The sequence below is a fragment of the Pan paniscus genome, chromosome 1 (genome assembly GCF_029289425.2).
Source record: "Pan paniscus chromosome 1, NHGRI_mPanPan1-v2.0_pri, whole genome shotgun sequence".
Lineage (NCBI taxonomy): Eukaryota > Metazoa > Chordata > Mammalia > Primates > Hominidae > Pan > Pan paniscus.
This window is the reverse complement of record NC_073249.2, coordinates 176,813,735-176,829,670: the sequence shown is the minus strand read 5'-3', so window position 1 is coordinate 176,829,670 and position 15,936 is coordinate 176,813,735. Positions and strand designations below refer to the sequence as shown.

Here is a 15,936-nt window from a genome sequence, read left to right as displayed (position 1 = left end):
AAGGCAGGAAAATCCGTGACACTCCAACTAGTAGATGTGTTTTTCGCTTAAGTTGTAGTTACATAGACCATAAGTCAGTCTCCAACCTCAAAAAGCTCATAGTCTAGTGGGGAGACAGACACACAAACTGAAATTGACAAAGCAATGTGACAGCAGTTGTGATAGAGGACTGCAAATGTGCTGTGGGAATCCAGAGGAGGCCCACTTGGATCAGCTGGGCTAGTGCTGACCAGGTGGTATATCAGAAAATGAAGAGGGTGTGCTGAGATTCTAGAGGATGATAGAGAAAATCCTGGGCACATGGCCCATGCTCAGTAGAAGTGCCAGGCATAACATCATGCTAGGCACACAGGATGGGACCTAGGAGTTGAGAAACACGATGAGAACAAAAACTGGGTTGGTAGCACTAAAAGGGTAAGAACAGTGACCAGGGAAGAAGCAGGAATATGAGAGAAAAATGGCTGAATTCTAGAGCTTGAGGGTGGAGCCATTTAGTACTATAATGAAGCCTGAGATCAGCTGTGAACCTAGGTGGCTGAAATTGAGGAGAAGGGAGACACTGGAGATTAAGAGCTCAAAGATTACGGGGAGTAAGCAACTTGAAATATCACTGTTGTCTGATGATGACCCAGAAGGCAGAGATAGAAGGAAACCTATGTGGAAAAAAAAAAATCAATAAGCCAAGTCTAAAAATCACTCCGAAAGAAGGAATTGTGTCCTGAAGGGCAATAGATGGCTTTGGTATTTGAAATGTGCTAGCTACTTACTGCTGAGCACCAGTTTTATGCCAGGCACTTTAGACTCATTATGGTATCTTCAGTTGTGTTGGTTAGGATATTGGTTAGGTTGCTGTGAAAGGAAGGTCCAAAATAACCATGACCAAAGTAAGATAGAAGCTTATTCCTCTGTCATGTAAAAGTCTGGGTATGTGGTCCATGGCTGCTATGACAACACATAATCATCAAGGTTTCAGAGGCTTTCCGTTTTGTTGTCCTGCCAATTTCTATCTCAGCTCCCACCATTACAGCTCCATGACATCTGCATTCCTGATAGTTGGAAAGGGCAGTAGATAGCATGGCCCAGAATCACTAAGAGTGACCAACATTCAAAGGTAGGAGGATTAGATTCCCCTCCTGGTAAGGGAGTGACAAGGTCACAATGCTGAAGAGCAGGTGGGTAGGAATATACATTAACCAGCTAATAAAGCAAGTTCTCTGTGAATGCCATTTTTTCATCTACCAGTATCCACAGAACAAATACTTTTTAAAAGTACGTATTTCCTTCTGCATTCTAAAAGGATTTAAGGGATACGTGTTAGAGTAGAAATGCCAGTAAAATGAAATAGTACTCAGAGATTTTGGTTGTCAGCATGTTGGAAATGCCCAGTGAACGGTAGCCATAGCCAACTGGGTTCTATTTGTGGATCTGCTTCTCACAAGCTGTGTGAATTTGAGCAGATCACTGAGCTTCTTTAGACCTGACTTTCCTCACCAGTAAAATGAGAAGGATAATATCAATAATTTCTAAGGTCCTTTCCAGCACTAAAACCTACATGAAGACTGAGTACTCTTTCTCTTATTTCCTGCTATCATGATTGGCCGAGTTATTGTCAACTACTAAGCAATTAATTATCTAGTCTATTAAGTGCAAACGACAACTGTTAAGGAGCAACTAAGAATAGTTAAAACTGTGAGAGCAAAGGCTCTAATCAAATGTTTCTGAACATATGCTCCTGGGCTTACTTGAGAATAGCACTTATTCATTGTTTGCATTAAAATCTCATGTGATGAAATATTAGAGATTGCACAAATTTTGTTGTATCCATAATAGTCAATAAAAGTATTATACAATGTAGCTTTACTCTGAAAGTAGAATACATTTACTTCACAGCTATGTAAAGTAGATATTTTTAAAAAGTACCTCATCAAGCTTTGATGTTCAGCTTTTCTAACTCCTGCTTCCTTAAAATTCAATACTGGAATCATTTTGGTTCCCACCCCACCCCTGACCCGCTCAGAACTATCCCAGTAACCACCCTCCACCCACCCCCACATATACACATACACACAGCCAAGCTGCTTTGGATGCTCCTGCTCTGCACTCTAGAAGTCCCTCTTGCTTCTTTCTGTGTTGGTACTTGTTACACTGTATTGTCATTGTCTGTCATTTCCTCACCTACAGTCTCCTCAAGCTGTGATCATCTCGAGAACAGAAGACAACTCTACCACCAGGGGTTAGAGTGAAGCGTGGACATACTAGGTGCTCAATGAATTCTTGATAAATGACTACGGTTCCTTTGTTCCCCTTAGGAGATGTTGAAATGAATACAAGCCATGTTCTATCTTATGTCAAGTTCCCAAATTCTTCAAATATCCATAATTTCACATAAGCCAATTCTTATGTTGGTGTGCATAGTTGGAGTTTGTTTTGAATGTGCCCAATGCAGAGGTGAAAGCGGAAAGAGAAGCAACTAGTATTAAGCAGCCACTTTACATATTTTTTCCAATAACTTTAAAAATCATCATCTTCATAGCAACCTATAAGGTAAGTACTATTATTTCTATTAAATACAAACTGAGGCTCAGAGAGAAAAAGGAACTTGCCAGGGATCATGCAGCTCCTGAATAACAGAGGTGGAATTCATCTGACTCTAATACTACACAGCACTCCACAGGGAGGAGCTGGGCTAGGGGTGTGGGTGGAGACTCACTCTCATGCTCTGAAACCTCTGTTTTAAAATTGACCTATCCCCTACATTTATGCTTACTAACCCTGAATTTTAGCTCTTTACATGTAGGTTCAGCAACAAGTGCTCCCCACCATAACTAATACCTCTATTCTTCACCATTCATTATTTGAGCCATGGAGTTTACATGGATGCTATTGTTAAGTTGTTCTCATTAAGAGAGAAACAGGGCGGGACAGGGGAGGAGTGTGGCAAATCAAATCCTCAGGTCAGATCAACAAGATGAACAAAGAAACACAGGTGCCCTTATAACTGAGGTGCACAATGAGCTTGTAATGCCTTTGTGTGAAGATTTGGGACTTTTAAAGAAAAATAACATTGTCCTTAATACAGGAATTGCCTTTCCAAGGAAGAAAGTAAGTTTCCATGCTCTTACTGATTGCTTTGTTACATGAAGTTGACTATTCTAGAGCCACAATATGACTAGTAATTGTAAAATTGTAGATTTTACACGTTTACAAATTTGGGCAAAATGATCACAGATACTATTTATGGTTTGTATTGGGAAGGAATATAAATTAATAATTTGCTTTGGAGATTTTTAACATAATTCCCAAACACTTACTTTAAAATTGTTGATACTATCCTGATAATATTTTAACTATGTACATATATGTATACAGTCATATAAATACATGAGTAAGCCTAAAACATTTTTCAACTGATGAGAAACTTTTTTTTCCTATTACATGGTTCTTAATTCTATGATGAGGTACTATTTCGATAAAATTTTTCATGTAAGTGGTATTACCTTAATATATTTGATTCCTAGACCTTTCTTAGATTACTTCTGAAATATCAATAAGATAAACAGAAATTATAAAATTGGAGTTTTATTTTTAAAGTCTCTCTGTGGAGTTTTTCAATTGTTTTTGAAAGAGCTAATAAATCCAGAGAATAGATTAAATCATTAAATATAATAAATAAAATGTACAATAAAGTCCTATGTATGCCAGATTTTTTATTTTGAAGAATTCATAGCTGAGCTGACTTTGGAAAAGTTAAAACTGAAAGAATTAATAATCTTTGTATGTCTTGTGTCTGGATTTAACTTCTGTTTTAGTAATATGAGCATATGTAAATGCTACATGGGTTTCTTTTAAATAGGGACAGTTTTCCACTATGAATTATGACAGGTCACACATTTACACAACCTTTTAGTGTTAAATAACAATATGTTTATATATCAATATAAGAAACACGTACTAAAATCTTTATATTAGAGTGTGACAAAGAACTTAAAATTTTTTTAATTTGTAATCATTTTTACCAGGGACTGTTCTTAATGCTTTCTGTATGTTAACTTATTTAATCCTCAGAACAAACCCCATGAAGACAGTTCTAATATTATGCCTATCTTACAGATGAGAAAACTGAGGCACAAAGAGGTTAAGTTCATTACCCAGCATCACAGAGTTACTAAGTGGTAGAGTTGTGAATCAAACCAAGACAGGCTTTTACCCACCACACTAAACAGCCAAATTAGATTCCCTGGAGAGGTGATTTCAGCAATAAGATGGTTATAAAGAGCAAAACTTACTACAGGGTTCTGTCTAAATCATTAAAAACAATAATGTGCATCAAGTTTTTGTACATATGCCTACCAGTGTTAGGCTACGTGCTTTAAATGATCCCTTGCACTTAATCCTCACAACCACACTATGATATGTTTATCTAGCTGTGTAAATTTGGGCAACTTATTTAACTTCCCTATTTAAGCCTCAGTTTCCTCATCAGCTGACGTGGGGAGGATATTCTAGAGTGATTAGCACAGTGTCTAGTACAAAGTAAAGTCTTAATAAATGTCAGCTATTAATATCATTACTGTTTTTAGGCTTTAGAAAGATCAAGCAACTTGTTCAAGATGACATATCTTGAAGAGGAAAGAGCTAAGATTTGAACTTAGGTTTCATCAATACCCTAACTACAGTGGTTAAGACTACATTCTTTACTATGCTAAACTGCACTGAATTTTTGCCTGCTGGCCTTTGCCACAATGCTTTGCTCATTGTAGTTATTTTGATAATAATTAGAGATAGTGATACACTAAAACTAATGTTTTATTTTAATTCTAAAATAATAAACATTTACTACTGATTTTTAAAAAAAACACAGGCAAAAGGGAAATATGAATCATGCATAATCCCACCTACAAAAATAACCAGTTACCCTTTCAAAAAACAGGATCATTCTGAAGATATAATTTTATGAACTGCTTTTCTCACTTTCAAATATATTGTGAACAACTTTTCATGTTGATATTCATCAACTGTATCATTCCTAATGTCTCCAGAATATTCCATTGTATGATCAGTCTTCTTTATTGACTGATCTGAAAAATCAGTCAACAAAGATGTTCACAATATCAAGTTGACTGATAGAAAAGTTATAAATAATATTGATAATTTTTCCATATTTCAAAGAATGCCCCAGCAAAAATCATAGACCCAAATCTTTGAACATGTTAATGATTATTTACTTAAAATAAATTTATAAAAATGGAACTACTGGATCAATGGATTTGAGTTAGCAGAATTTTGAGTTGGTATATCCCCAACTGCTCAGCAGCAAAATTCCTTTGTATTATATAACCAAAGAAGATTGTAGGAAAAAAGCTTTTATAGCCATCAGTGATTGTTCAATTTTAAGGCTGCACTAAGAAACTTGAATTGCATGAGATGGTCCATGGAAAGTACATAGCGCTTGGCATAGTGTCAATAACATAGCTATTATTATAATGAAACCATCATCAAATTTGTTCCATTTGTCATCCCAAATCTTTTTACTACCTAGGATTCCTCTTTAGTTTATTTGGGCCTATTTGAAGTTCTGAATCTTGCCCAAGTCTTAAAAACAGGGAAAACTTGAGAATGCTGACAATTGTGAGGTAAAGCAATAGGCTAGGGGTCGGGAGAACTTTTATAATTTTTCCTCCTGATTCTTTTGTAATCTGGGGCAGGTCTTCCCTGGACCTCAGAGCCTTCACCTATAAAGAGACACTGGATAAGATGACCTCTTTAATATTTCCATTCTAACTCTTGATACTAAGCTTACCTTAGCCCAATAATTTTTACTGATACCTGTATTTCCTGTATTTTGAATCAAGGTAGATTTTCTTTAGGCAATAGTGGCCATTCTCAACAATTCAACTGTTAGTTTCTGAGCCCTAGGAGTAGAATTTTATGAAGGTCAAGGAGGGCCAAACAAGCCACTTTCCCATTTTTAATGATCATCCCATTACCTACCACTGAACTAATGTTGTGTTATTCAAACATCTAGCGTGGTTTAAAAGGCCACAGAGTAATGGAAGGGCCAGTAACTATTTTTACGTGAAATCATAGCTCACAAAGGACTTCGGCATTTTGTTTGGGTCAATTGTTTCCATTTCTCACTTTACTTTGGACATATCTTAGACACCAAACAGCCAAACATGACTTGAAGGATCTACTTAAGGTGTCTACATTCCCTGCCAAAGACAAGCCACCTTCTCCATGCTCCTCTCCCCAAAGGGTAAGATTTATTCTAAGGGTTCTGAATTCGTCACATTTATAAACCCCGTGGGCCCGGCACAGCAATTAATATTGGTCCAAACGGTGTCAGTGAACTTTAGCTGCAAAGAAGCTACCTCATTTAAAATTTAAGCAGACCACAGGGAGTAGCATTGGAGGAAAGAGAGGAGACTTTCTCCTTCAACATTTTGAGCATACTGGAATGCCAACCCCCTAGGTAGGTGCCAGGGCCACCACAGGAACCTGACTCGCAGGAGTCGTCCTCCGTCTCTACGCGAAGCGCCCCCTCGAGGTGGGCAGGGGGTGGCGGCGGCGACGGTGGCGGAGCCGCAGAGCGAGCTAGAGAGCGAGCGCGGTGAGACTCTGCGGACGTCTTCCCGCCTGCCGCGCCCCGCCCCACCCAGCCTCCGCCGCCTCGGGCCGGATCGCCCGGCGGGGAAGATGCGCCTCAAGAACCAGGTAGAAGCGCCTCGGCGCAGGCCCCGCACCCCCGACTCTGCCCGCCCTCTGTTACGGACGCCCGCTGGGCCACGTGGTCGCGACTGGCTTCTCCCAGCGGCCAGCCTGGCCACCCCGACTCCCAGGGAGGGGGAGAGGGCCCTTGCAAGAGGATCCTGCCCCCGCGCTGCCCAGACCTGAGGGCTCCTGGCGACCCCAACCGCAGCCCATCTGGCGGCTCTGGCCCCGCAGGTCAGGGTCACACCCCTGCCGGCCTCCTGAGACTTCCCGGCCCCAGGGGAGACAGCTGAAACTTGGGTTGACGCGCGCCCCCTCCCCAGCGACAGGCGACCCCGCAGCAGCCCAGCGACAGGCGACCCCGCAGCAGCCCCGCGCCACTCCTCTCTGCGCCTTCCCGTAGTTGTCCTCGAGGTGGCTTTGTTGAACGTCCTGGTGGCGCCAAAAAGTCCAGGCAGCTTCGGGCGATCAGGGTCCCGAGGCGCTGGGCGCGCGGACTTGGATCCTCAGGGGGCCCCTCTGTGTGACTTTCGCTAATTGTCTCACAGGGAGGGCAGCACCCTCCCCTATCTTTCCTCTATTACACCCCGCTGTGGACCTGGGACTTGGGTATTTCTAGACGAGATTGGGAAGGCGCGTGTGTTAAACTAAGCAGTGCTCATGTTTAGCTGAGGAAGAAGGAGGCTCAAGTGTTCGTAGGGTGTACCTGTGTATGTTGTAATTGTTGTCTCTCTTTGGGCTGGGGGCTGTTATACATGTAGGATTTAGTAAACACAGGTCTTGAAGTCTTGAACCTGCAGGAGACTCATTTGTTTTCTACAAGGAGAGAACCTCCCCTCCCCCAACATATGTTAAGGGACTTGAGGAGACCACAGGGAAACCGAAGGGAGGGACTTCTAGAAAACAATTCCAGGTTTGGGGGAAAATGAGTCATATTGATTCCCAAGCTGTTAGCCAATACCACTCAAGGGTAATAACTTTCATAAAATCTTCCCACTGGGGACTTAAATACAGGGCTCCACAACACAGTTTGTTGAGAGCTCTCTGGTGCCTTTAAGCCTATCCATGCCCCTTACCTAAATGCTTTAATTTAGTAGAGCTCCTTGAAGAAGCTGCCTCACATTATCCTCCTGCATTTGTGCGCCTAGCTTTTAATATTTTATAATACTTGCAAATTGACACTGAACAAGCTTTAACCTCCGTCATTTCAGAATAAGTTTGATGTTTTAAGTGAGATGTGAATGGAACTCCATTCATGAGGGAAGTAGTCTGTGTGAAGTGTTTTGTAAATGTGAGTGGGTTGAGTTTAAAACACTGAATAAAATTAACGTAACAAGGAATCAAAAGGTTCAATCCAGATGTTTGCCTCCTTGCTTCTTCAATAAAGTGACAGTACAATGCTGCATGACACCACTTGCTTCCTTAATAAAGTGACAGTACAATGCTGCGCGGCACCTCTCCTTTCAGTTTTTAGGTAGGGTAGACTGTGGCACTGTGGCTTATGGGGTCAACCATGAGCAAGTGGATGGCTGGATTCCTTCCATTCATTTTTTAAAGCACTAACAAAATCCTTGGGGCCGATGGGGTTGTGACCCACCCACCTATACAGAGGATTTTCCTCCTCTACTAACTACTCTAGAAATACATGAGGGATTTACATGCAGGTTTTTAGTTGAAGAACTAAAGTAATCCTCTTTAGTTATCATTAGTATTAGCCTCTGAAACCTTTACTTGCTTGCTAAGATAAGGTACTTGGGTGTGGGTTGTAATAGAGGTGGAGTTGTGAGTTAGAGCTGGTGGCCTTACTAATTCCTCTACTTACTGTGTGCCTTGGGTTGACAGAAAACTCCTTAGCATTTGTGTAAGTGCAATATAGTTTAGCATGAGAGATTTTAAATTAGATATTCTTGGTTCCGGTCTGACCTCCCCACTCAGTAGTTATGTGACTTGCATAATTAATTTTTTGGTCCTTCCCGCCACTTTTTTCGCCATAGATACATGGGGTTAATACCAACCTCGTAAAGTTGACATGAGAATTAATAGAATATTATATATGTACACTGCCTGCCATATGGGCACTCAGTAAATACTGCTATTATCAACCAAACATAAACAGTAGCTATTACCACCATTGCTACTACATCTGCTTAAAAATGGCTCCTTGTAGTTGGGGAGGGAGATTTGGCTACAAAGGGACAGGAGGGAGCTCACTGGGGTGACTGAAATATGCTTTATCTTGATTGGGGTGTTGGTTACAAAGGTATATCCATTTGTCAAAACTCATCAGAGTGAACCTTTATGATCCGTGCATTTGATTTTATGTGCATTATATATCAATAAAGTTCATGCTTAAAATTAACATCCAGATGTGTTAAGTACATGCCTTTGGGAGGCCTAATTCTGCATAATAGCATACCTTCTTCGTAAGTTTATCCTGAGCCACAGGAAAGTTAGAGAAGGTGCTTTAATTTTTCAGGTTGATGTCAGGAGTGATGGTCCATGGAAAAAAGTGATTGTCTTGTGCCAAGATTATATTTAATTTGGTACTAGTTTTCATTAGTAGCTTAAAAAAAATTGAAATGTTTTATTTGAGCAGTACTGCTCCTTTGCATAACATGATAATGCATATTATAATATCCATCCATTATTCACAGTTGCTGAAAAATCATAGTGATTTTGCATCCCTTTTCCTGCTTTCAATAAATTCTGTGCATTGTTTTAGTTAAGTGAAATATGTAAAGTGTGTTTAGCACAGTACCAGGCACATGGTAAATACTGATACATGCTAGCTGTTAGTTTTTAAGTTGATATATTCAAATTCATCTTTTTTATAGGGCAGAATCAACACTATATAGATTATAATATCAATCTATCATAAATATGCTGTTAAAAGTTTTTGAGGTAGAAACAAGCCAAAAATTATTAATAAAATGTTGTAAAACTGAAATCTCACTTATCTAAACTTAGTAGTCATGAACTTTTTACAACATTATGTCTTGGGAATACAGGCAAATCTGTGATGGAAGCAAAAACTTTTCTCAAAAGCAAACATATATCCACAAAGAGTATGCTAACTCATTTACTTAGAGGCAAGCTCCTCTCATATTCCCTCAAGCCTTTTTATTTTTACTTCAGACATAGTTCTAACATGTTTACTTCCTTAGTTTCTCAGCCTATAGTAGTTTAGAAGCCTTGCTAGATACAAGTTTCAAGAAATATTAGCTGAATGTGAGGGGTGAATGAATTATAAAGATAAGACATGAGAAATCAGTCTTATTCTTGGGCCAAAGTAAAACTTGAATTAGAGTACTGAATAGTATTGCTGATTTATTGGACATTTTAATTTTTATTCTTTAAAAAAGTTAAATTGTATATTCTCTCTAAAAAGTGGGGCAGTATATAATGATGTATTTTAGAAACATTTCCATCTGATAGGATTAGATTACAAACTTAGGTTTGTTAAGGGCAAGCTTCAGTTATCTGGATATCTTAATGTGGAATGACTTATTCACTCATGGTACTGCATAAATGAGGCATCTATCAACTTGTGATTTTTTTATTGGGAACTGGATTTTTAAAATCTATTTCATCTTTTGATAGAACAATATGATGAGATGAATCATACATAGAGTATTAGTTTGCTGGGGCTGCCATGACAAATATCACAGACTGGGAGGCTTAAACAACAAAAATTTATTTTCTCACAGTTCTGGAGGCTAGAAGTTCAAGATGAAGGTGTTAGCAAGGTTGTTATTCTGAGATCTGTCTCCTTGGCTTGTAAAATGGCTGTCTTGTCTATCTCTTCATATGTTCTTTGCTCTGTTTACGGCCTAATCTCTTCTTTAAGAATACCAGTCCTGTTGGATTAGGGCCCACTCACATGACCTCCTTTTACCTTAATTACTTTTTTAAAGGCCCTATATGAAAATACAGTCACATCCTGAGATACCGGGGGTTAGCACTTCAACATATGAATTTGAAGGGACTTAATTTAGCCAGTAACACATGGTTTTAGTAAAAAGCTGTATTGATTCTTTCAAAATAATTCAGCATGCAGAATATGAAACAGGTGAGATTTTAATTCTTGTTTTAGAACAGTTCAATTTGGATTTACATGTGAGAAACCCCAAAATACTCATCATGTACCAACACACACACATACACATACACCTACACATACACACCCCACACTTTTTGTGTGTAAAGCTGATTATAACTGAAGCTGAGTTAGGGTCATTGTCCAAGCTGAGTTTAATCTGTGATAAGGTCCACTAGCAATGTCTTTCATTGACCAAAAAAGACAGCTGTGCAGTAGCTTCCTAATCTTTCTAGTTTTATAGTATCTTAGGTGATGGAAGCAGAAGGTTTGACTTTCTCAGAAGAAACCATTTACCACTTTGATACTTTCATACCCCCTTGTCATTTGAGCTCTTTGACCCTCTGGTATCTCTGAAACAAAATAATATACTAATCCCTTGATGCATCTTTTCCACATATTCAAACCATGAATTTATGGACCAAAATTTGCCACACAAGCACCTTTGTTCACTCAAATCAGAGTCTGGCAATAGTTTACTCAGAGGAACCTAAACTGCCTACTACACAGTTTATTCTCCTCACTAGTTTGAAGTTCATCTCTGTTCCACATGTTCATGCATCAGAGTATGATATTTTATCCAAAGAAAAGAAAAAACCGCTAAACTTATGTTGTGCAAAAATGACTCCCAAAAACCCTATGTGTGTTACTGTTACTACCAGTTTGTGCTAATTTGCACAGCCTCTGAACAACTGGCAAAGTGGCTAGTGTTGACATTGCAACTGCTACGGAGTTCCCAGTTGCTGTAGGAATTTTTAAATTTATTAGTATAATAACAGAGTTTACAGTTATTCACAGTATGTTAATTGCAAACGCTTATTATCTATAGTACCAGCTTGATACTTGATCTTATGTTTCTTTTAATAGAAATACTGCAGCTTTTACTTTTCATTGTAATGAAGGTTAATCATCACTATGAATTTTCACCTATGAGCAACAATTTTGCAACAAGTTATAGTTGGGGTGAGTCTATTATATTTAAAATATAACACCAAAATAGCTTCATTTTGTACTTTTAATACTTCCATTGACAAACAATTGCTCATGTCTCTGAGACTCCTACAACCATTTCAGATGACTGATGGATGATTGGTTTTTGTTTTTTATGTTTTGTGTTTTTGAGACGGTCTTGCTCTGTCACCCAAACTGGAGTGTAGTGGCATGGTCACAGTTCACTGTAGCCTTGACCTTCTGGGCTCAAGCAATCCTTCAACCTCAGCCTCCTGAGTAGCTGGAACTACAGGTTCACGCCACCAAGCCTAGCTAATTTTTGCATTTTTTTGTAGAGACAGGGTCTCTCTGTGTTGCCCAGGCTATTCTCAAACTCCTGGCCTCAAGTGATCCTCCCACCTCAGCCTCTCAAAGTGCTGGGATTATAGGCATGATTGATTGATAGATTCAGTGAATGTTTATTGAGTGTCTGGTATGGACCTGGCCCAGTTGTAGCTGTTTAGGATGTATCAGTGAACAAAACTCAGCTATCCCTGTCAGCAAAGGAACAAGAGAAAGTAGACATTAAAAATAACCATAATCAAGAAGTGTGTCATAGAGCACGTTAGACAGTTATAAATGCTATGTGGGAAAAAAAATAGAGTAAGATAAAGAGGGATAAGGATTCCAGTGGAGGATTGCAATCTTGAATACAGTAGGCCTCACTGGTAAGTGATATTTGAACAAAACTTGATGAAAATGAAGAAGTTTTAGTTGTGTGGCTATCTGGGGTTATAAGCAGAGGGAACAGCCAGGGCAAAGGCCATATGGCAGGAGTATACCTAGAGGGGTTCAAGTTACAGCAAGGAGGTCAGTGTGGCTTGAGAGGAGTGAGCAAGGAGGAAAACTATTGTAAATTGAGTTATAAGTTTTATATACTGAGTAAATGTTGACGTAAATATTGTCTACCAGTAAGTAGATGCTTAGCATAGTGATTCTCTCCAAATGCTTGTTGAATGTTTCTTTGGCAAATGAATTTGTGCTTATAAGAACTGGTTCTGAAGTACAATAGAAAATGGACTTCTGCTAATTCTGCTGCTGGCAGAAGTTAGATTAGGATCTGGAAAAGGGAGGAAGGCAGGAAAACAACCTGGTAGATGCTGATGTGTAGGTGTCTGAGTCCTGCCCGACCATTGTCACTCCCATCTTGCCAGGGGAATTAATTTTTCACTTATTTAATACTGAAAATTCCCTTTTCTGTTTGATTTTTGTCCTCATGATTGGAACTTTTAACCAGAAAGAATAAATTCCAGTGTAAAGAATATACTAGATTTAAAAGTGTGAGATCTGTCAACCTTAGAAGACTCATACCATAGATTGGTATTATTCTTTTTTGTTTATTTCTTATAGGATAGACCTTATAATTATTATATTTGTGTATTTTGTTTACAGTTTACAAAGTATTTTTACATATATTAATATTATTAATTTGATCCTCACAGCAAATCTATGTGAGAGGTGGACAGCCATTATTAAGTTTTGGGCTGAGTATCTTTCATTTGCCCTTGAGATGTTACCTCTCTACCCTTTTCCCAATCCTTTCTGTGGCCTTAGGGCTGACCTTCATAGCTTCATCAACAAGCTCCCTTGCACTCTTGCTTCTGGAAGGATTCAGCCAATACGGAGCACTTACAGGATATCTCAGACAGATGAAAAGTGAGTTTGGAATATTTACTTCTCCAGCTCCCTCCCTTCCAGGTTACTGGCTAGCAGTGGCTAGCAGTGGCTGCGTGGAGGCCACATCACCTATCCAATCTACAGCTACAGCTTTCTCTCTCTCTATGGGTTCTCTCAAGATCTAAGGCTGGGTCTCCACTGTTTCTATCTTCAATGACTTATCTTCATTAAATCCTGCGCAATTTCCCTTTTTGAATATGCCTTCTGTTTCCTGTTGAGACCCTGACCAAGACACCACTTTAAAAACAACAGTCTTGGAGAAGTTGGATGACTTGCCCAATAATAGATATCCAGTAAATGACAAGAATAGGGACTTAAATCCTGGTTTTGTGACTTCAAAGCATGATCAATTTGTTTTGTTTTTTTGTTTTGTTTTTGTTTTTGTTTGAGACAGAGTCTCGCTCTTTCTCCCAGGCTGGAGTGCAGTGCCGCCATCTTGGCTCACTGCAAGCCCCGCCTCCTGGGCTCACACCATGCTCCTTCCTCAGCCTCCCGAGTAGCTGGGACTACAGGCGCCCGCCACCACACCCAGCTAATTTTTTGTATTTTTAGTAGAGACGGGGTTTCACCGTGTTAGCCAGGATGGTCTTGATCTCCTGACCTCGTGATCCACCCGCCTCGGCCTCCCAAAGTGCTGGGATTACAGGCGTGAGCCACCATGCCCAACAATCAATTTTAAATATACCACAAAGGAACTTATCCCAACTGGTGGATAGTGTTGAAAAAAGTCTTTCTACTTTGACCTTCAAAATTCTATATAGGCCAGGCACGGTGCCTCACGCCTGTAATCCCAGCACTTTGGGACGATCAACAAGTTATTTATTGAGCAAATGACTTAGTATGAGGCTCCTTCAACGAAAACCTTTACAGGAAAAGTTTTGAAGTTGTGCTGACTTGAGTTAAAATTTCAGAGAGGTAGGGTGGAGATGGGAGTAAGGAGAAAATAAAAAGCAAAAGTTCTGAGTAGTCATCAACTGCAGACTGCCTAAATAGGAAGTCTACGCCAGGAAGTCATGTTTTTGCTGCTGGAGGTTTGAGTAGGACTCTGTACAACTTTGCTCTCTTATGCAACTTGTGATTGATCTGGGTTAGTTTGCTCTGCTGCTATTATAAAAGGGATTTCCTTTTCTTTCCCTGGAGATTGGGTGCCCATCTTTTTCCCTACATTTCTGATAGTAAAGGTCTTTTTATTCTCACAGCATGAGTTTCTGGACAAAGGGTCATCTGGGAAGCAAAAGTTGAGGATCTTACTCAGGTCACTGGAACTAGTGTTCTAGAAGTGCCTGGTGCATGATGGTAATAATGTAAGTCACACCCCAAGTTTGTATTACTAATAAGAGTTTTGTACTACAAACTTTCCCTGTCTGTTCTTGTTGAGGGGGAAATGACACTGAGTGTAATGCTGTATAGTCATGCACCACATAAGTACGTTTAGGTCAACAACGAAGTTCATTTATGATGGAGGTCCCCTAAGATTATAATGGAGCTGAAAAACTCCCATTGCTTAGTGACATCATAGCCATTGTAACATTGTAGCATAATACATTACTCATATGTTTGTGGTAATAGTGGTGTAAACAAATCTACTGTGCTGCCAATCATATAAAAGTATAGCACATACAATTATGTACAGTATATAACACTTGATAATGTTAATACATTACTAGGTAACTGGTTTATGCATTTGCTATACTATATTTTTATCATTATTTAAGAATGTACCCCGGCCGGGTGAGGTGGTTCACGCCTGTAATCCCAGCACATTGGGAGGCCAAGTCAGGCGGATCACGAGGTCAGATCGAGACCATGCTGGCTAACACGGTGAAACCCCATCTCTACTAAATGTACAAAAATTAGCTGGACATGGTGGCGGGCGCCTCTAGTCCCAGCTACTCAGGAGGCTGAGGCAGGAGAATGGCGTGAACCCGGGAGGCAGAGCTTGCAGTAAGCCAAGATCGCGCCACTGCACTCCAGCCTGGGTGACAGAGCGAGACTGTATCAAAAAAAAAAAAAAAAAGCACACCTACTTATTTTAAAAAATAGTTTATTGTAAAACAGCCTCAGGCAGGTCCTTCAGGAGTTATTTCAAAATAAGGCATTGTTATCACGGGAGGTGACAGGTCCATGTTTGTTATTGCCCTTGAAGACCTTCTAGTGGGACAAGATGTGGAGGTGCAAGACAGTGATATTGGTGATTCTGACTGACCCTGTATGGGCCTAGGCTACTGTGTGCATTCTTATCTTCATTTTTAACTGCAAAGGTTTTAAAAGTAAAAAAAAATAATAATAGAAAAAAGCTTATAGAAAAGGATATAAAGAAAGAAAATATTTGTGTACAGCTGTACATGTGTTTGTGTTTTCAGCTAAGTGTTATTATAAGAGTCTAAAAGTTTAAAAATTTATAAAGTAAAAAAGTTACAGAAGCTAAAGTTAATTTATTATTAAAAGAAAAAACATTTTTA

At 39.5% G+C, this 15,936-nt stretch overlaps 1 protein-coding gene across 3 annotated transcripts in view; it reads left to right on the top strand.

Annotated features, from left to right (window-relative positions):
- Nucleotides 1–6,561: 6,561 nt before the first annotated feature.
- The window catches only part of ELAVL4 (ELAV like RNA binding protein 4), a 156,083-nt gene continuing 146,708 nt past the window's right edge, over nt 6,562–15,936 (top strand). Inside the window, exon 1 of one of the 3 annotated variants that reach the window (XM_055093128.3) lies at nt 6,562–6,714. In XM_055093128.3, coding sequence (XP_054949103.1) covers nt 6,697–6,714 — 18 coding nt within the window. In that variant the 5' untranslated portion in view covers nt 6,562–6,696. The remainder of the gene's footprint in view (nt 6,715–15,936) is intronic. The other 2 variants (XM_008954947.4, XM_003829569.5) reach the window with 2 other exon arrangements.